Here is an 18,273-nt window from a genome sequence, read left to right on the forward strand (position 1 = left end):
CCATGGTTTTGATCGATTTTTGACCATTTTCACACCTTTTCAAAATATATGATTTATTTATGAAGAATGCAAAATAGGTCATTTTTGGCCATTTTTGAGCTAAAAGCATGGACTATATCCCATGGTTTTGATCGTATTTGGACCATTTTCACACCTTTTGAAAAGATATGCATAATTTATGAAGAATACAAAATAGGTCATGTTTGGCCATTTTTGAGCTAAAAGCATGGACTATAGCCCATGGTTTTGACCGAATTTGGCTCATTTTCACACCTTTTGAAAAAGATGCATTATTTATGAAGGATGCAAAATAGGTCATTTTTGGCCATTTTCAGGCAAAAAGCATGGACTATAGCCCATCGTTTTGATCGATTTTGGACCATTTTCACACCTTTTCAAAATATATGCATTATTTATGAAGAATGGAAAATAGTTCATTTTTGGCTATTTTCAGGCAAAAAGCATGGACCATAGCCCATGGTTTTGATCGTATTGGCCCATTTTCACACCTTTTCAAAAGATATGCATAATTTATGAAGGATGCAAAATAGATTATTTTTGGCCATTTTCAGGCGAAAAGCATGGACTATAGCCCATGGTTTTTACTGAATTTGGCTCATTTTCACACCTTTTGAAAATACATGCATTATTTATGAAGGATGCAAAATAGGTCATTTTTGGCCATTTTCAGGCAAAAAGCATGGACTATAGCTATGGTTTTGACCGAATTTTGACCATTTTCACACATTTTGAAAAACATGCATTATTTATGAAGGATGCAAAATAGGTCATTTTTGGACTACTACCCATGGGGTGCAGCTATTTTGTACTACTGAAATGTCCTGTAATTTTGGATTATGAAAAGGTCCTTTCAATGAATGTGTTATTATTATTATCCTACGGAGTCCACATCCAGGGAAGGGACCCATCTCGTAAACCAAATGGGTTCTCTAAGTTTCTTTTTATCTATTTTATTTTATTCTTTGGGTGAACGATTTTCGAATTGAGCTTTTCGATTATGAAAAGGGTCATTTCAATGGATATGAAAAAGTCATACGAATGAGTACTATTATTATTATTATTATTGTTATTGTTATTGTTATTGTTATTATTATTATTATTATTGTTATTATTATTATTATTATTATTATTATTGTACCAGAACCTTTCTCCTGAACGAAAAAAAAAGAAACAAAAACAAAAACAAAACAAGACAAAAAACAAAAAAAAAACAAAAAAAAGAGGAAAAAGCACGGCAGTGAAATTGTATCTGTTTTTTATTCTCTTTGAATGATTATATCTTTTATCATTATTTTCTTATGTTGTGTTTTTTTTTTTGTTTGCCATAAATATACTTAATTATATAGATAATGAGATGCAGGAACACTTGATTGCATAGGATGGATTAGATTGGTCGAAATTGTGAATTAAAAAACCAATCAATGCCAAACAGACTTCTGATGTTGTTTCGTAAAGTCGCGGCATGAGAGCATCGTGTTTTTAAACTGGTATTGGTAGCATAATAAAACGTTGGAGTGGAAGTCTCCAGTGCTAACGTTCGTGCTTTTTGTATAGAAAACTTGCATTATGGCGTTATTTACTCCATCTACCAGAATCCCTTTCTTTTGGTCAGTTAATCAGCACCAATATTTTTTTCATGGGGAAATACGAATTTGATTTGAATAAGAATAGACTTTGAAATTCGAGAAGCATTTTGGTAGTGGTAGTGAAATGACACCATCATACAAACGTCTTATTCTTACTCATTTCAAGCCTTCCACTTTTAGGTAGCTCTGTTGCTGTGCCCTTTCTGAGCAGTAGGACCACCTCACCTTCACAAATGCATGTGTTCTTTTACATCGCTACTATAATAGAAATGCTTCAAATCCATCTCAATTTCTTCATGATTTACGAATGTAAAATATGTTAATATAATCTTAGGTAAAACAAAACTTAAAGTTGTCGTTATTTTCAACACGCTTAGGAGTATATAGATTGATTAGGAGTATATAGATTAACATATCCAATAGTTTAGCATCAAAGCGTCGGCTTTACAGACCTAGCCTTTTGAGCCACTTCGCAGGCTATTACACACAAAACTTACAACGGATCAACGTGCATGTCTTAGTAACAAAACATGTGATCAGTTTTATCTAAATATGCTGATCTTTTATCTGCGTAACTGACCCTCCCTTTTCAAGAATGGTCTAAGTTTACAGAGTAATATCAAGTAGTGGATCCAAAACGCATGATACGGGGGGGTTACACTACCTATTTTACGTTCCATCTCATATGAATTCAGTATCGGGCCCACTTTGACCTCATATTACATTCATGCATTATCTGCACCAAGTTTTGAAAACTCTTGGAACAGCCCTTTGATAGTGTCTAGCGTGACAATCATTTATATCTGTAATCAATAATACGCTCTAATACTCAATTATGTATTTTAAAAGTTATGCTCATGACTTTATAGCAAAGCAATGTTCGCAGTACGTAGTCTAACTAACACTGTCATGACGTACATACATACATATATTTCTGCGTCTCAAGAGAAGACCTCACGTCACCTCTTTTCCTATGATATACCGTTGTAGGCTCACGTTAGGTCTTTATTTCTGTCAGGCATGATCAAACACATCAGACTCTTTCAAACGGATCTAGTCTATGTCCAACACGTTTTTGATTGGTTGCACACCAGTAATGTCACACGAAGATTCCCATTCGTCCTATGATTCCTCGAGCTGTGATGTTATGTATCAGGCAGAACGAGTTTGGTCTCTTTGCATCCATTTACAATGATTCAGGACTTGTTTATCTTTAAAGGGTTATAAGTGTAATGTAACTTTGATGAATGAGCAGAATGGATTGTCAGCGGAATAATGTATTCCAATTTGGTAGATAATCTCTTGTTGTTTGTCCTTTATTTCTTTTATCCTTTTTAATCTAGTATAGAAAAGGCGCAAGCATGATAATTCAAATCTTGCATTTGGTATTGTTTTACTTAAACCTCAATAACCACAAATTGCATAGACGAAGTTGTAGTATACAGCTATTTCAAAAAGGTTGGTGCTTGTTGCTTGTCGTATGTTATATGTTGCATGTTGCATGATGTATGTTGCATGTTGTATGTTGCATATTGCATGTTGTATGTTGCATGTTGTATGTTGCATGTTGTATGTTGCATGTTGTATGTTGCATGTTGTATGTTGTATGTTGTATGTTGCATGTTGTATGTTGCATGTTGCATGTTGCATGTTGCATGTTGCATGTTGTATGTTGTATGTTGCATGTTGCATGTTGCATGTCGTATGTTGTATGTTGTATGTTGTATGTTGTTCGTATGTTGTATGTGTATGTTGTATGTTGTATGTTGTATGTTGTATGTTGTATGTTGTGTGTTGCATGTTGCATAACAAGCCCAAGATGCATTGTGGATCATATATAAATGATGTCATCACCGTGTATAATATGACAAAGATTGGGAAAATTCTATATCGTTATAATCTGTCACTGATTGGATTCACACATCACCCATAATGCATTCCGGGTTGGCATGGAACATGCAACAAAACCTGCATCAACTTTTTTTTGAAAAAGGTGTATATCACCAGATTTGATCCAACATGCAAAATGACGCGATTCAAGCAGCTTTCCCGCACGATGCCAGACTTGCATTATGCATAGTTGCTTTTAACAATCAAATTCACCGTGTTTGCTTTGTTGTTTGGTCATTTAATTTTGAGAAAAATCTTTGCTTGTTTTTTTTTTTTTTTTTTTTTTTTTTTAATGTTCCACTCTGGTCATGATTATTAAACAGAATGATTCTCACCTGTGTATGTACATGGTCTATCGTCGGTGTTACTGGATTTCGGTTCGATTATCTAGAAAAGAAGAAAAAGATATCATTCTGCGAAAGAAAATTAAATATTTAGGATACAGTCGAGTGGTTTCACGGAGTATTCATATATGATCACTACTGACCACTGACTGCGCTACTCATCACTCGGTGTATCAAAAAGTCATTCCCAAGATGGCGTCTTCTTACTACAACAACCAAAATGCTTGGTTAATATCCTTCTTCCAGGTTCAATTTTTTTATTCCATTAAAGGCAAATGGTGCAAATAGTGAACTAACGCTAGAAAAACGGCGCAAGGAATTCTGGTAGCAATAGTACAAGACTAAAATGCAAAGTCTTTGCCCCCTTTTACCCCTTCCATCCCCTATTCTTCTCGTTAGAGTGATTCTCCTCAGACCGTGAAATAGTTATTAGACTAATAGAGGTTAGTAGATATTATAGACCCCTTGCATTGAGTCCCGAGAGGAATTGTTCACGGGGACCAAACAATATGCCGTCTTTTCTTATGCAAAAAAAAAAAAAAAAAAAAAAGCATTGTTTTTCCCCCCATGACAGTTCCTCTCGGGACTCAGTGCAAGTGGTCTATTTGCATTGTTTTCTTTTGTGCCTATTTGACTGGAATAGACCTCTTTACTTTGGGCGTATTGTTTTCCCTTTTCAGACCACGTGTCATTCCCTAGAGTATTATTTCTGTGCTTAAAGGTTGCGTACGAGAAGACACATGAATATGGACACGACTCAAACAACGAATCTTATTCTCAAAGGAATGACATGTGGTCTGAAATGGGAAAAAAGTACACCCAAGGTAAAGAACTCTATTTATGACTATCTAATAGAAACTGTTTCACGGCCTGAGGAAAATCACTAGCAATCAATAGCAGCTAGTAGCTAGTTAGTCAACTTACCCTCAATGGTTATACACTCTTTGATATAACACTTGCACCATGGTGCAACAGCGGACCGGACGTGATTGATTTGTAAGTAACCATTCTGACAGTACGTGGTTTGATGCAATGGACACAGCGGTCTACATTTAGCGTCACCATCGTTACCGCACGTGCAGGATTTGGTGCAGTTTGTATCGACGTAGGTGATGCCTCTTTGGAAGGCGTGCCCGTCTACTCGGCACTCGTTTTGTCTTTTTCCTAAAAAATGTAATGAAATGAGAGCCGTTGTCATGGTTTTATTCAAATGATGTCACACAACGCTCGTTGAACTGACAGCGCATTGCGTGACTATTGAGCAGGGCCGGGTTGTTCAAAGCTGGATTAGCGCTAATCCAGGTTTAACTCTATAGGTCTTATTAAGAGTTAACCTAGGATTAGCACTAATCGGGCTTTGAACAACTGGGCCCAGGAAAATAAGCAATTGCGAATAGCAAGCTCGACTTGTACACAGAATGCCTTTATTGCAAAACAGTGCAAATAATTCACGCACAAACCATAATTCACATTGGCCTTATAATGTCTCCAAATCTCCTTTGAACAATTTGTGGCGCGTGCAATCCGGCTACTAACCAATGAACATGTTCGGACGCGGTACCGTCACGGCAACGGCGCGAAACGTCCTGGTTGGTGCGTGTTTTTAAAGGCATACAAAAGTTGCTCTATACACCTCAAATGAGACAAAATCCTTTACCTTGATTTGTCTTTGCTCTGCATATTACTCTTGTACATGAACAGTTACTATCAAGCACTGGTCTTCTGATCAACACGCGCTCTTCATTAGCCAGGCACGTGACTGGAAGATTGGCACACAGTGGAACACAGACTAAATATCCCTTAGATGTACATCGGCATCTGTCCGAGCAGTCTTTGGAGATAAACCGCTGTCCAGGACGCAATGTCTTGTTGGCAAATTGACAACTTCTGAGTTGGAATGGCTTGAGCAAGTTGAACGGTTTCAGAGCAGCTGAAATAAGAGGATTGGTTTGAGGAATATTGATTGTTGGACTGTGAACGCAGATATTAATGAAATGGATAGGGATGATCGTGTAATTGTGTTACAATGTTGAAGAAGGTGATAACGATGATTTTGATAATGATGGTGGTAGCGATGGTGGGGATGATAATGATAATCGAGATGATGATAATGATGATGTTGATGATGCTGCTATTGATGATGATGATGATGATGATGGGTGTGATGATGAAGGTGATGATGATGATGATGTCGATGATGCTGCTATTGATGATGATGGTGGTGGTGGTGATGATGATGACGATGATGTAGATGATGACGATGATGTAGATGATGACGGTGATGACGATGATGTAGATGATGATGATGACGATATCTGCGATGCTGCTGATGATGATGGTGGCGATGGTGGTGATATTGATAATGTTGATGTTATGGTGATGTTGATAAAGTTGATGATGATGATGATGACAAATGATAACGGTAATCGAGGCTATGAAAATTGATAACGATGATAATGATGATGACTGTAATGATGATGATTATTATTATTATTTTATGATGCGGGTTGTAATAATAGATTTTCCAACTCACCAGGGTCAGGAATACAGATTTTTCTCGTACAATAACATCTTCCCCTAGCAAGAGCAGTTGGTAGCCTTCTTTCCACTAATCTTTCATTCTTCGCACAGCTTGGTATCTTAGCCTTGGGACACAATGGACTACACCTCAAAACTCCATTCCTTTTACACTTGCACTTTGATCGACAGCTGTCAGTCACAAATAACTTTCCGTTAGTGTAGACGCGACCGTTAGCTTTGCACATTCGACCTGGTTCTACGAGGAAAAAAGGCACTTAGATCCCCTTCAAACGGTACAAGTTTTTTTGGTCTACTAACACTAACCCAAGGCCTTAAGAATATCGCGGTATACATTAGCCATTCCGAGGTCGAGGGAAGACTGGGTGAGGTTGGCTTTGCAAAGCATTTTGGGGCTGTGTTAGGGGACGAAATAGACGCCATCTTGGAAAAATGTTCCCTAAAACAGCCACCAAATACACTGCAATGATCAGAGCCCAGTTTTTTCCTCGACTTTGGAATGGCTTAGAGACCCCTTCCGATAATTCCCAATCTGGGGATCTTAAACCTAAAGAATTCCTTTTTCTTTTTTTTTTTTAATAAAATGTTATCGTTTTGACCCTCAGGTATGGTAGGGAAATTAAGGGATTTTTAAGGAAAAATATCATTTCTTAAAACGACTTAACGATTTTACAATTCGACTTACTCTTACAACGTTGAACTGGGCATCTACAGCCAGATATCATCACTGTCTGTCCAGTGTTCTTAACCTTGAATCCCTTGAGGCAGTTGATCGTAGGACATGTTGGTCTGCACTCAAAACGGGTCTCCTTCGTACAAGTGCATGTCTCTGAGCAGTTGTTACGCTTGTAGGATTCTCCTATTTTGTATTTGACGAAATCCTTGGTAAAACAGAAAGCTGGAAAAGATATGAAGAAGTATGAGCTATGCAAGTTTGCCAATGTGGTTAGAAATCACGAGGAAGGGAGGGGGTAGGGGATTTTTGGGCATTCCGTTCTTAGCTAATATTCCATAAAATTTCAGTATTTCATTCCTCCCCTAGTACTAACCTACTATATATATATTTTTCAAACCTAAGACCACCTCTCCCTTCATTTTTTTTATGGAGCTCTATGGTACTTGTGTTATGAGAGAGAAAATTAATGTTTTTACAGACTAAGCTAGACATCAGTTTTCTAATTACTATTTCTTATCGTATGAAAACAAGATAAAGAACGATCAATTAGTTATTGAAAATATCGATATAAGATTTCAGCAAGGCTAACATCACGCAAGTTTAGATAATGGTATGCTTTGAATTTACAAGTAAACCACTTAGCTCCTCCCATTAGCATGTACACCTCTGGTTACACCCTAAACACTCTTTACCCCTTTGCTTAGTTATTTTAGCACTATTCTGTTAAATCTTATGATACACTATATTCCTCGTAGACCTTTCTATACATTTACCATATATTCACATATTATCTTTGGTTTAAGTTATGTTTAGTTCTATGATTTTCACTCGTATTATTCTTAATAGGATATCACACTCAGGAATTTACTATTTCCATTAGCCAATCAAGGCACAGCGATAAAATCATATTGATTGTAGAATGACACCTGTCATGAAGTTATTATAAATAGAGCTCATGTAATTAGTTTTAGTCAGAGCGAAGAGAAAGTAGAATAAAGATCCCGAGTAGCTCTACCGAGAGCGGTCCATCCCATAACACTTGCTCATGTATTAAAATATTCGACAATTGAATGTTATTGCCTCGTGTGTACCTAAACCCAAAGCGCCACAAATCTTTAGCAATAAGTCAACTCCAGTAGTTAAAACTTTTTTTCAAATCCTCAACAAGGTATCTTAAGATATGATTGCGTGATGCTATAGCCGTATAGCACTTTAAATGTGTAAAGGCAATCGTATGGAAAAAGGACTTCCGGGTTCAAAATCAAAATCAGTTCTAAAGAGATTTTTCAAATTTATTCTTCATGAAAGGTTTCGTTGTCTAAAATCCTAATTGTTTCAGGTGGAAATTATTTCCTTGATAACATGTCTCGCTTTTTTTAGCGGTTCCAGTAGGAGAGTTGGACTGAAACATGTCACGCAATCACCGAGGCCGTCACGTACCTGGAACGCACTCCTTTTTTGTACAAAAGCAGTTACTACCTTTTGGACCAGCAGGTTCTTTCTCCTCCTCCGCCCTCCAGCCAAGCGGGCAATTCCCCCTGGGTAAAGGATTACACAGGTCCATACAACTGGTAACGTTGTATCCAATACAGATACACTGCATCGCACAATCCTTGGTTAGAAAACTAGAGTTGACGGGGTAAAACCGGTCTTCAAAATAACAAGACGTCGATATATCCGCTAAAACAAATCGATACGTTATCTTTAGCAATCATATATAAGATTAGACAGAGGAGTTAGAAAGTCCTTGAATTTGAGATGGAAATAGTGCTGGGAGGCAGTGATTGTAGAGGAGGCAATGCAATCTCAAAGTCGTAAAAAATCGATATCGTAGAAACAGTTTTTAAAACTTATTTGTCTAGGATAATAAACAAAACTTGGAAACTTTCTTAAGCACTCATGGGAGTTCTGAGAGCAAGAAGGAGCTAAACTTGGTTTTCGTAACCACAGGAATGGCGCCGGCAAGTAGAGGAAGGAAGGCGAAGGAATGATAAATGAGAAAATTCATGGACATAGAAACGTTAAGAAGAACTCACCATTACCAGGCACACGATTAGAGACAGCATTACTAGACGCTGAGAAAAAAGAAATATAGATAAAAATTGTCAATAATGTTAATAATATTAAATTTTCCCAAAGGTCTTCTTTGACGTTCCAAATGTCGGTGTCTCTACCATTCCTTTACCTGAAGCCGTCAATCACTCCTATTGTGTTGGCATATTTCAGGTCTGTTTTTATCGTGATCTTTGCTTAGACCCCCGATGGCTTTGGTCACTGCTTAAACCTCGGAACATTTCTCGCGTTCTTTCGTTCGTCACTGAGCCATTTTTGGCATACAAAAACAATTATGGATCTATATATAACTTTTTTTGAAATGTTTTGATGCTAACTTGTGGGATTATGGCATCATATATTATCTGCCCCCTTTAAACCTCTTATGAAGACTGACCCAGAGATTTCCGACAAATATATAGTCTTATCGGCTCAAGTCTACAATATGGATGAGATTATTTGTAATAATGTAATGGTGGATTTTTTTTCTATATCCTTCTATCAACTGCATGTCAATTGAACATAACTTTCATCCCTTTTCCTTTTTTCTTTAGTTTTTTCTTCTTTTTTCTCTGCACTTTCTTTATTTCTTTCTTTCTTTTTTTATCTCTGGAATGGCGATCTCATTGTCGTTGTCCTTGCTTCTCTCTTCTCTCTGCCTCCATCCTTCCCTTCTTCCTCTCCCTATTTTCCCTCCCTTCTCTCTCCACCCCATTCATTCCTTTTCCTTCTCCATCCAGACCAAGCTTTTCTTATAAAAACTCGTTAACGGAATGTCGACCTTGACCAATAGACATAAACACATACATTATATCACAACACAGTTCTGGGGTTTCTGGATTCTTTCCTTTAGGCACCCAAGTGCTAATAGATTACTGTCATAAACTTGGGAGAATTAATGACGCAAAATATGCGCGAGTAACGATGTTTGGAACAACGAATCGTTACTGTTCTAGCCAAACTGAAGAGGTTGTCAGCAACAACGAAACTAGTTTTTAAAGGCTAAAATACACGTAGTGCGTATAAAACAATAATATTAAAGGCCGGTTTAGACGCTACGATTTTCGCCTACAACTATCGTATACAACACGCCCGCGCCATCCTACAACTCGAGTCGTAGCGTGTAAATCAAGCCTACAACTCGCCTACGACAGACGCGAGCGAGTTGTATACGATAGTTGTAGGCGAAAATCGTACCGTCTAAACCTGCCTTAAGAAAGTGAGAATTCACTAGTTTAAATTATGACTATTGTATTGTATTACTATCTTAGATAGCTTGCCAATAGCTTGAGTATTATTTCTTTCTTCACCAATAAATTTGTCAGGTGTGAGCAAACTAGTATACAAAACTTTAGTTTGGAAGCTGTATAGTGCATGCCTATTTTAGAAAAAAATAAACTATCGAAATGTTACGAGAGGGCTATATATATCAATGTATCGTTATATTTTTTATAAGTTCTCACTAATTCAATCTAAACGATGGAGAATTTTGGGAACGCACTTAATCAAACATTGGGAACTGTAATTGGTCTGTAATACATCTATGACGCTGTAACTCTATAACATTTCGTAATATATTTATTATGATTTTTCACTGTGTTCAGATCTGCTTGTGGTAATGATAATCAAGAGTTATAAAGTAGAAAAAATGATCCCTTACCTGTTGAAAATATCATCGCTAGAACCACAACAACCAAGGATACGTAGTAGCTTGAAACCTCCATGTGTAGCGATAGCATTTCTTTAAATATTCTGCCAAAACGATTGAATTTAGCAATTAGTAGGAGCAGAATGCTGATAGTAATGGTTTAAAAGTACGTCCTAAGTATTAAAAAAAGGTTTAGGATTTACGGCATTTAAGCTGGATTATACAACAGTTTGAATGCCTTTGGCTAGTCTTATTTTCTTCGAGCAACGGTCTGCTTGAACTGACGTACTTCGTTCACTTGTAGTACATCCTTTATATTTATGGTTTTCTGTTGAATTTATAACGTTTGTAATCGAATGAATGTTGTGGTTTGCCTTAGAATTCAAATGCCATGCAAGGAAAACTATGCTTCCCGCCTTACGTAGACATCACTGTCAAACTTGTTTATCAGTAAGTGACCTTGAGAATTAAGCAAAAATATTTAGGATTTTTAAGCCAGAATGCATGCTTGAAATACTTTCTATATTCATCTTTCTTTCTCATTACTAGACGTACGTAGGATGTATATTGATCTGCGCTGGGGAAAGTATTCAATGGGACCGTTTTAGGCAACGCCCACTAGCTCTTCGCACTGCATCGGTGATATTGTAAGGCTCGAAATTGAAGCCCAACATCGGAAAGTCCCCGTAAACCATGCCAACACTAAACCCTGCCTGTGATACTGGCCTAGTCAAAACGAATACCTTTTTGAATATTTGTGGTCCGTCGAGCTTCGAAGTAACTGTAACCAGAACCATACGGTGCTATTACGACACAATACCAAGTTTGATCGACTTTCGATTTATATTGTCAGACAAAATGCGGCTTATAGCGAAGCGAATTGTAAGCCCTTTGACAACACCAGATCGATCACACCAGCCCTTGATGAGTCATACGAGGTACTCAAACAGATTTGTAAAACACACTATAACCATGCTATACATAGTTCGTTTTGGTACGTATTAGACTAGAAAACACCTATGGGTTCTATATGAATGCAAACAGCTGCAAGCACCTTGCTAACACATGAGCGACGATGAGTCATACGAGGTACTCGAACAGACTCGTAGCCCATGGGAGTATACATGTTTTTCTTTGGAACGTATTGAACTAAAAAACTCCTACGAATGCGTAGGACTTTGAAAACCAAGTTTACCACCGATAAACCAATCTGACCGCATGACTTCCTCTGGATAGCAAGTTCGATTAAAAGAAAACCCGGAAACTATGGCTCTTATTCAAAATAGCTTTAGTTCACACGCTACATGAACAATTTTTTTTCTCGGTTATTTAGTTTTCCCTCCCTCCCTTCCTTTCTCTCTCTTTCTCTCTCATTTTTCCGATTTAAGATATCCCACTTCTTACTCCAAAAGCGTCCTAACGATAGCAATTATCGACACTATTTTTAGATACTGCCTCATTTTGCCAAAAACATTCAAATTCTGCCTCCAAAAAACGTTTTTTGTTGTTTTGATCCCATCCTTATGTCACACCTTATTCTGAACCTTGTCGAACACCACCACTAACACCAGTTGCCTTACAAAGTACAATGAACACCTGACGCCCACCATAATCTCGACTGGTTGTTCCTACTAACCATCTAAACTTCGATAAACCGGCCACCTTTACAATTCAGAATAATCTCATTCAATGTTTTTAAATTTTTTTTGAAGCACGTATCTGAACATCGTACCACATCATGTCAACCAAAATCTTCGTCTGGGTATCAAGCACTTGACAAATCAAATCATTTATTATCCTATTTAGCCATTAATTGTCCTGGTACTGGGATGACGGCATTTCAAGAACCATCTTGATTTGAATAGCCCACGCTTATGAGTAACTCAAGTGGAGATTTGTAAAGCTACAATTAAGCTACAGTATTATTAGTTCTGTTCACTTTATTTTAAATTATACTTATACTATCAATATGTATATCGTCAGGAAATATTTTTGTACCTGACGCCGGACCTAATTATCTTTACTATTACGTTAAGTTTTAAACAATCAGAATAATTCGTAATAGATTATGAATCGTAATTTCAAACAAAGTTTCGAGAATTTCAAGCAAATTGCTTTGGTAAAAATCTTTTTTCTCCCACGCATGCGCCCACTAAATTTCAAAAGCGTGCGAACTTTTGTATCATGAAAAATGTACAATTCCTTGTAAAATTTACTATACCCACAAAAGCAATATTATGATTACAATTTGATTCAATCAAAAAACTAACCATTAAATATATTTTTGGATAATTTGGTTTACAATTTGATTTAAAATGTACGAGAAATGACTGAAAGTAATCAACAACAACAACAAAAAAAAAAAAAAAAAAGAAAAAAATTACAGCTGTCATTTACTATATTTAGTGTCATTTACTATATTTAGCTGAGGGTTTCTTAGGGATTAAATACAAGTGCATCTTAAAATAGTTGATTTCGGATATTTTGGTTAAGACAATTATGCAAAATCTTGCTGCAGCAAGCGACATGTCAATACTATAGAGTGAATGAATTTGTAACTATTTGACCAGATCTGGGTGACTCGAGCCCTTAGTCTACTACTTGATCAGTAAACCCATGCAGTTTCAGTTTGAAAGAGAGCTGCACTAGCCAGCCTTTGGCTGGTCCTTCAACACAAAACACTAAAAGTGTTGTTTACTCTTCGACACAAGAAGAGGCGCTCACATTTTTGCTGCTCAAGCCAACTGAAAACGAGCCGCGCTGCCTTGCAGCTGGTCCTAATTGTGGTACGTTTTGAGTTTAGGTTTGAATACAATGAGAGCTTTTTGACAGCAAAGCGCGAGCTTGAATCGTTGGTTTTGAAAAGGCAAGCAACTAATATAAGAATAGTCAGTCCCTGCTCTTCTAAATTTGTATTATTTCGCTTGCTTGAAGTATTCCAGCACATTTATATTTGACGTACATACCCTTATAAACTGGCTGTTTCAATCTTCACTGCACTGATTAGTCTCGAACCAGCACTAGACGGAGCACCTTTCCCAACTACACAACATATATATATACTAGTCCATTAGAGTGACACGCCTCTTAGGTGGCTTTAACACCCCCGTGGACAATGGAACTTTCAAGAACATGTGGTTACTGGTAAATAACTTCACGATGAGTCTGTACCGACATTGATTACAGAACAAGATTGCTGGGCGGATTGCGGAGGAATTCGAACAAGTACAAACTGATTTGCGTTAGCTAGGAGATTTGAGGATATATACACCGCCCTAACTGAAAAAAAAGCTTTGGAACATTATGGACAAACGTATTCTTGAATTCTCAAGTGAAAATATCAATAAGAGTTTCAACTATATCGAAGAACTTTATTCTGTTAATAACACGTATCCTCGTACGAAATAGCCCGGCAATATGGGCAAAAAAAAAGGCACTGAATAATTTCGTGTATTTATTAATTAATTAAGTGTTGAAAAATTAATCTCGGCATGAATATGAGTCGGTGTACTCTTCCTCCTTTTTAAATTTTTGTTTGCCATCTTTTAAGTGCTTCTCCCGGCCATATTTTCGGAGTATTGTTTGATTGGTCACTACACACTTACCTGCATTTGCCAACATCTTCACAAGGCTGGCATTTTGTTAGATTTTGTTTTTACGCAGTTTTTGAATGACACATTGTTTCATGTTCTAAAACCAAACATCCCAAACTTGTCAGCGGAAACCATTACATTCCCATGGTACAGTAAGTACATTTTGTACCATAGTGACCCCAGGAAACCATCTCTTCCTGCATCGACCATCTTCTACATCCATCACTATGACTAAGGTATCGTCAACCATGCACTTTTAATTTCTCTACCTCATTCGAATTAACCACAAAAATGTTTGGTAATGTAACAGAAAGTCGAGCTGGAATCGACTGTGAAACTGTACTTATATTTTGATTAAAGTAAACGGCAGGATTCGTGTCAAAATAATATCACGTATCACGCGGTCGGGATGTTCCAAAAAGGTTTTTCATTCCGTTCTGATCATGAAAGGATTTGATTTTAATTCGATCGTCGCTGTTCACAGCATTGTCAGGCAATCCTATTCACCTTGACCCGCGCTGACAAACCTTCTTACTCGTTGGATTAAGTCCGCTAGCAACCATCTCTTGAAGTACTATTCCAGTTTACTGAACTCTGCGGACATCTGTCTATTGGTCTTCCTCGATTCATTTCTACAGAAAACTAACTTCCTAAAATATTTTTCTTCGGTTTGACTTGTCCTTTTTTCAACGGCTATTGTGGTATGTTCTTCTTCACACAAAAGCTTTTGGTTCCTATGTAAAGTTCGTGATAGAAGGAGGATCTATATCGACCAAACTGGACCGTACACGATATACACTTGTTGTACAATCGCTCTTATGAAACAAAAACCGGAGCGTTGTCGCGACACAACGCAGTAGCTGTTGATTTTTATTTGGAAGCGATTTGCAGCATTAAAGCGTTTCCACATAGGACATAAGGTTTTCCCATTTCAGAGTGTGTTATTCCCTTGAGTATTGCTGCTTTGCTTACCGGTAAAGCTAATTGTCTTTGAGAACGACTAAGCTAACTCGACAATCATCACGAAATTTATAGCTGCTCAGTTTTTGATTAAAGATTTATCAAGAAAATATAATTTTTTTCTCTAATTTCATTGATGTGAATTTTCAAAACACCAATAAATACATCGATCACATACCCATATTCCATACTTAACCACGTGACTTGGCAGTAACGTTTGACAAATGGGTCCACGAATCTATTGTTGCAGGTACGACGTACTAGATGCAACAGCATCTACGAGTGCCACAACCTCTACAATAGGTCGTCATTTTCCTTTCATTTTCAAATTCTTTTTAAAAATTTGAGTTATGCAGTACTTTTCGTGCATTTTGAAGAATTTCTTTATCTAAGTTACTTGCCACGGTTCTGTTTCCTTTTAGGGGAAATGGCTTAAATGGTCTTTCATAATGACGTTTTCACGTCCACTGACCTTCACAGCAGCATTTATGCGTAGACGGCATTCAGATATCCTAGCTATTTTACTAAGCCGGAAACGAAAACTCTAGCTTTTGATTCATCAAGAATCGCAAACATCTTGTAAACAAACATCGGATGATCTTCTCGTCTGTTTGGCTGGCCTCACCTGAATACAAAACTTCCTGCAACTTGCACCCGACTTTGGAATTCGAAGCCTTTGTTTAGAAAAGTCTAGAGTTTAAAGTCAGTTTCAACTTCATATAGGTAAAAAAAATGTGGGTTTATTGAGTTTGGCGTTTGTTGGTGCTTTTGCTTCTAGGCAAGCGCAGTCGTGTCTTGTCTTGACTGTACTGGTTCAGTTATGAGTCTCATGGTTTCGAGCAAACGAAAACTTTAGTCTGGCTGTTTTTCCTTTGAACAATCGTTTTCCTCAGTATAGTTTTGAAATCGTCGTACCCTTTTTTGACCAAGAATCTCTCCAGAATCTAAAGGTATCCGAACAAGATCAAGAAGCTAACGTGAAGTGGCTGTTTTCGACTTTGTACCGTAGCAACTGCATGGATTCTTATACATCGTTGTAGTAAGATGTATGCATTGATGTTGTTTCTAGCCAAAAAGGTCCATCTTTCATTCTTCACATGAAAAACCGCCTTAAATATTGCGCTAACACTGTTGTCGAAAAAGAAACCTTGTACGATAGTGCTCACAACTCAAGGGAAATGCGTTCAATACAAATGCAACGATGTACCAAAAAATTACGGAAAGACGAGGAAATTGAACGTTTGAAATTGTTTCGGAAATAAGAGATGTAGTGGCTCCGTGTTGTTGGCAACAAACATCATTACAGTTTCTTTTGAGATTAAACAACGTAAATTGCATTAACCCCAAGTGAACATTTTGTAATGTTTATCAGTGGAGACTTTATATCCACCCCTTTGGTTGTAAATCAGAAAGTATAAACCGCCCAACAAAACAAACTCGACTAAACTTCTAAATATTCATGCATCCATTTTCGTAAAGAATGACAAAACGTATTTCTCAATAAATTTATGTTAAGATGATGTATGGTTTTCTTACCTTGTGATTGTCTGATGGTGTTGAGGGTTAATGGACATGTTAAGACCAGTCCGTTGATGCGCGTTCTTTATAAACTACTCTTTTCGTGATTCAAACACCATCCCCGGGGTTGGATTACCGAGTACTTCTTAATTGTCAACTGGTGACGACGGATCCCAGGATGTGATAGATTACAGAAGTGTGCTCGGGAACGAGTGATCACTTCAAACTGAGAACCTTCTGAAAAAGAAATGGCTTGCACTGTTAAGGTTGCTGTGACCGGTACACCTGGGTTTTCTATAGTGACAGGTCTTAAGGATGGCGATTTGTTTCTTAAAACTGCGCGTGCTTCCTTTTGCAAAATCCTCCTGCGGGAGAAGTGATTGTACGGGTTTAGTGATTCAAAGTTCGAAAGGAAGTTCAAACATTGACCTCTATGATTGTTTACGATAAATTGATTTTGAAAATCTATCTATCATCCTCCATCCATCAATCAATCTGAATTGGGAGTCGATTACTGGGCCGTAAATGTTGAAAGTGTTTTGGCGAAGCTGAGCTTCTCTCCGTGGATCCTTTTTTAAGAATCAGATTATGTTGCTCGGCATTCCGAAGAGATCTTGGCCGAATATGGAATACGCACTTGAAATGGCATCGGAGGATCAAATCACATTATCACATGGTTTCTAGATAGGCTTCTTCTTTAGGTCTTTCTTCGGCAGTTGATGCGTTTACATGCTCTGGAATGAACAGGAACTGGACCCCATGAGACAGCGCATTCAAATACATTTTGTCCCTAAGCCATACTAGTCGCTAAATCTCGCTCAAAACAACTAACGGAAGCGATTTAAAAGTGCATTGATACAAAGGGAGGGCGTCCCTTTAATGAAATTTCCAGGCTTCATGTCAGTGTAACGAGTCAGTACGATAATTTGTCTCCCTTCATTGTAATAGGCGCGCTTTTTTCACTCTTGCGGTCTTGCTGAGGGTCGGAACGCTATCCATGAGCCATTAAAAATCCATCTCCGGCACGCGGCCTTTTTGGTCCATTTTCAATCAATAAAAACCCCTAAAAACTGATCTCTGCTATTGTGTTTACGCCAACAGTAAACAATTTGTTACCTCATTATAAAACAACGTTGCAAAATGTACATGGATATTTGTTTCGCAAGTAGAACCAACATACGTGGAAATATGAGGTATTTAAGCCTGATGACCAACGTACCTTCTGACCTCGCGACCCTGCAGGATTCCTTTTTATTTCTGTTGTCCTAAAACGAATACTCGTTAAGAATTCTTCTAATTGACACTGTAATTCAAATCAAATACGTATCCAAGTAGTATCTATAGAGTACTGTACCTAATCACCTCTAGTGATTAATTATCTACAGAATATTTTCAAGTAATGAGGTTTCCGGCTTACACTGACATTACAAGCCGTTTTATGAGAGCT

General features: G+C 37.5%; 1 protein-coding gene across 6 annotated transcripts; it reads right to left on the reverse strand.

Moving 5' to 3' along the window:
• Positions 1 to 1,259: 1,259 nt before the first annotated feature.
• LOC116307694 (uncharacterized) lies at positions 1,260 to 17,981 on the reverse strand. Of its 6 annotated transcripts, none has more exons than XM_031717982.2 (10): positions 16,845 to 17,981; positions 10,768 to 10,859; positions 9,092 to 9,130; positions 8,496 to 8,735; positions 7,065 to 7,277; positions 6,375 to 6,617; positions 5,499 to 5,771; positions 4,766 to 5,005; positions 3,833 to 3,884; positions 1,260 to 2,946 (listed from the first exon to the last, which is right to left on the reverse strand). In XM_031717982.2, the coding sequence occupies exons 1-9, from the start codon at positions 16,880 to 16,882 to the stop codon at positions 3,862 to 3,864; spliced, it is 1,401 nt and encodes a 466-aa protein (XP_031573842.2). In that variant the 5' UTR covers positions 16,883 to 17,981; the 3' UTR covers positions 1,260 to 2,946; positions 3,833 to 3,861. The 6 variants fall into 6 exon arrangements, with proteins under 6 accessions (XP_031573842.2, XP_031573841.2, XP_031573840.2 ...); XM_031717981.2 differs by lacking the exon at positions 16,845 to 17,981 and adding an exon at positions 15,487 to 15,605 and having other exon boundaries at positions 1,260 to 2,818; XM_031717980.2 differs by lacking the exon at positions 16,845 to 17,981 and adding an exon at positions 15,487 to 15,605.
• Positions 17,982 to 18,273: the final 292 nt, after the last annotated feature.

Source organism: Actinia tenebrosa, unplaced genomic scaffold, assembly GCF_029948245.1.
Source record: "Actinia tenebrosa isolate PJP-AT-01 unplaced genomic scaffold, QUT_ActTen_1.0 PGA_scaffold1__47_contigs__length_23844297, whole genome shotgun sequence".
Lineage (NCBI taxonomy): Eukaryota > Metazoa > Cnidaria > Anthozoa > Actiniaria > Actiniidae > Actinia > Actinia tenebrosa.

Bases quoted from the DNA above. Each gene is read 5' to 3' on its own strand.
- LOC116307694 (XM_031717981.2), bottom strand. From the start codon at position 15,584: ATGCTGTTGCATCTAGTACGTCGTACCTGCAACAATAGATTCGTGGAC. The intron at 9,131-10,767 runs GTAAGGGATCAT...CTTTTTTCTCAG, and splicing joins AGCGATGATATTTTCAACAG to CGTCTAGTAATGCTGTCTCT. The intron at 6,618-7,064 runs GTAAGTCGAATT...TTTTCCTCGTAG, and splicing joins CCCAGTTCAACGTTGTAAGA to AACCAGGTCGAATGTGCAAA.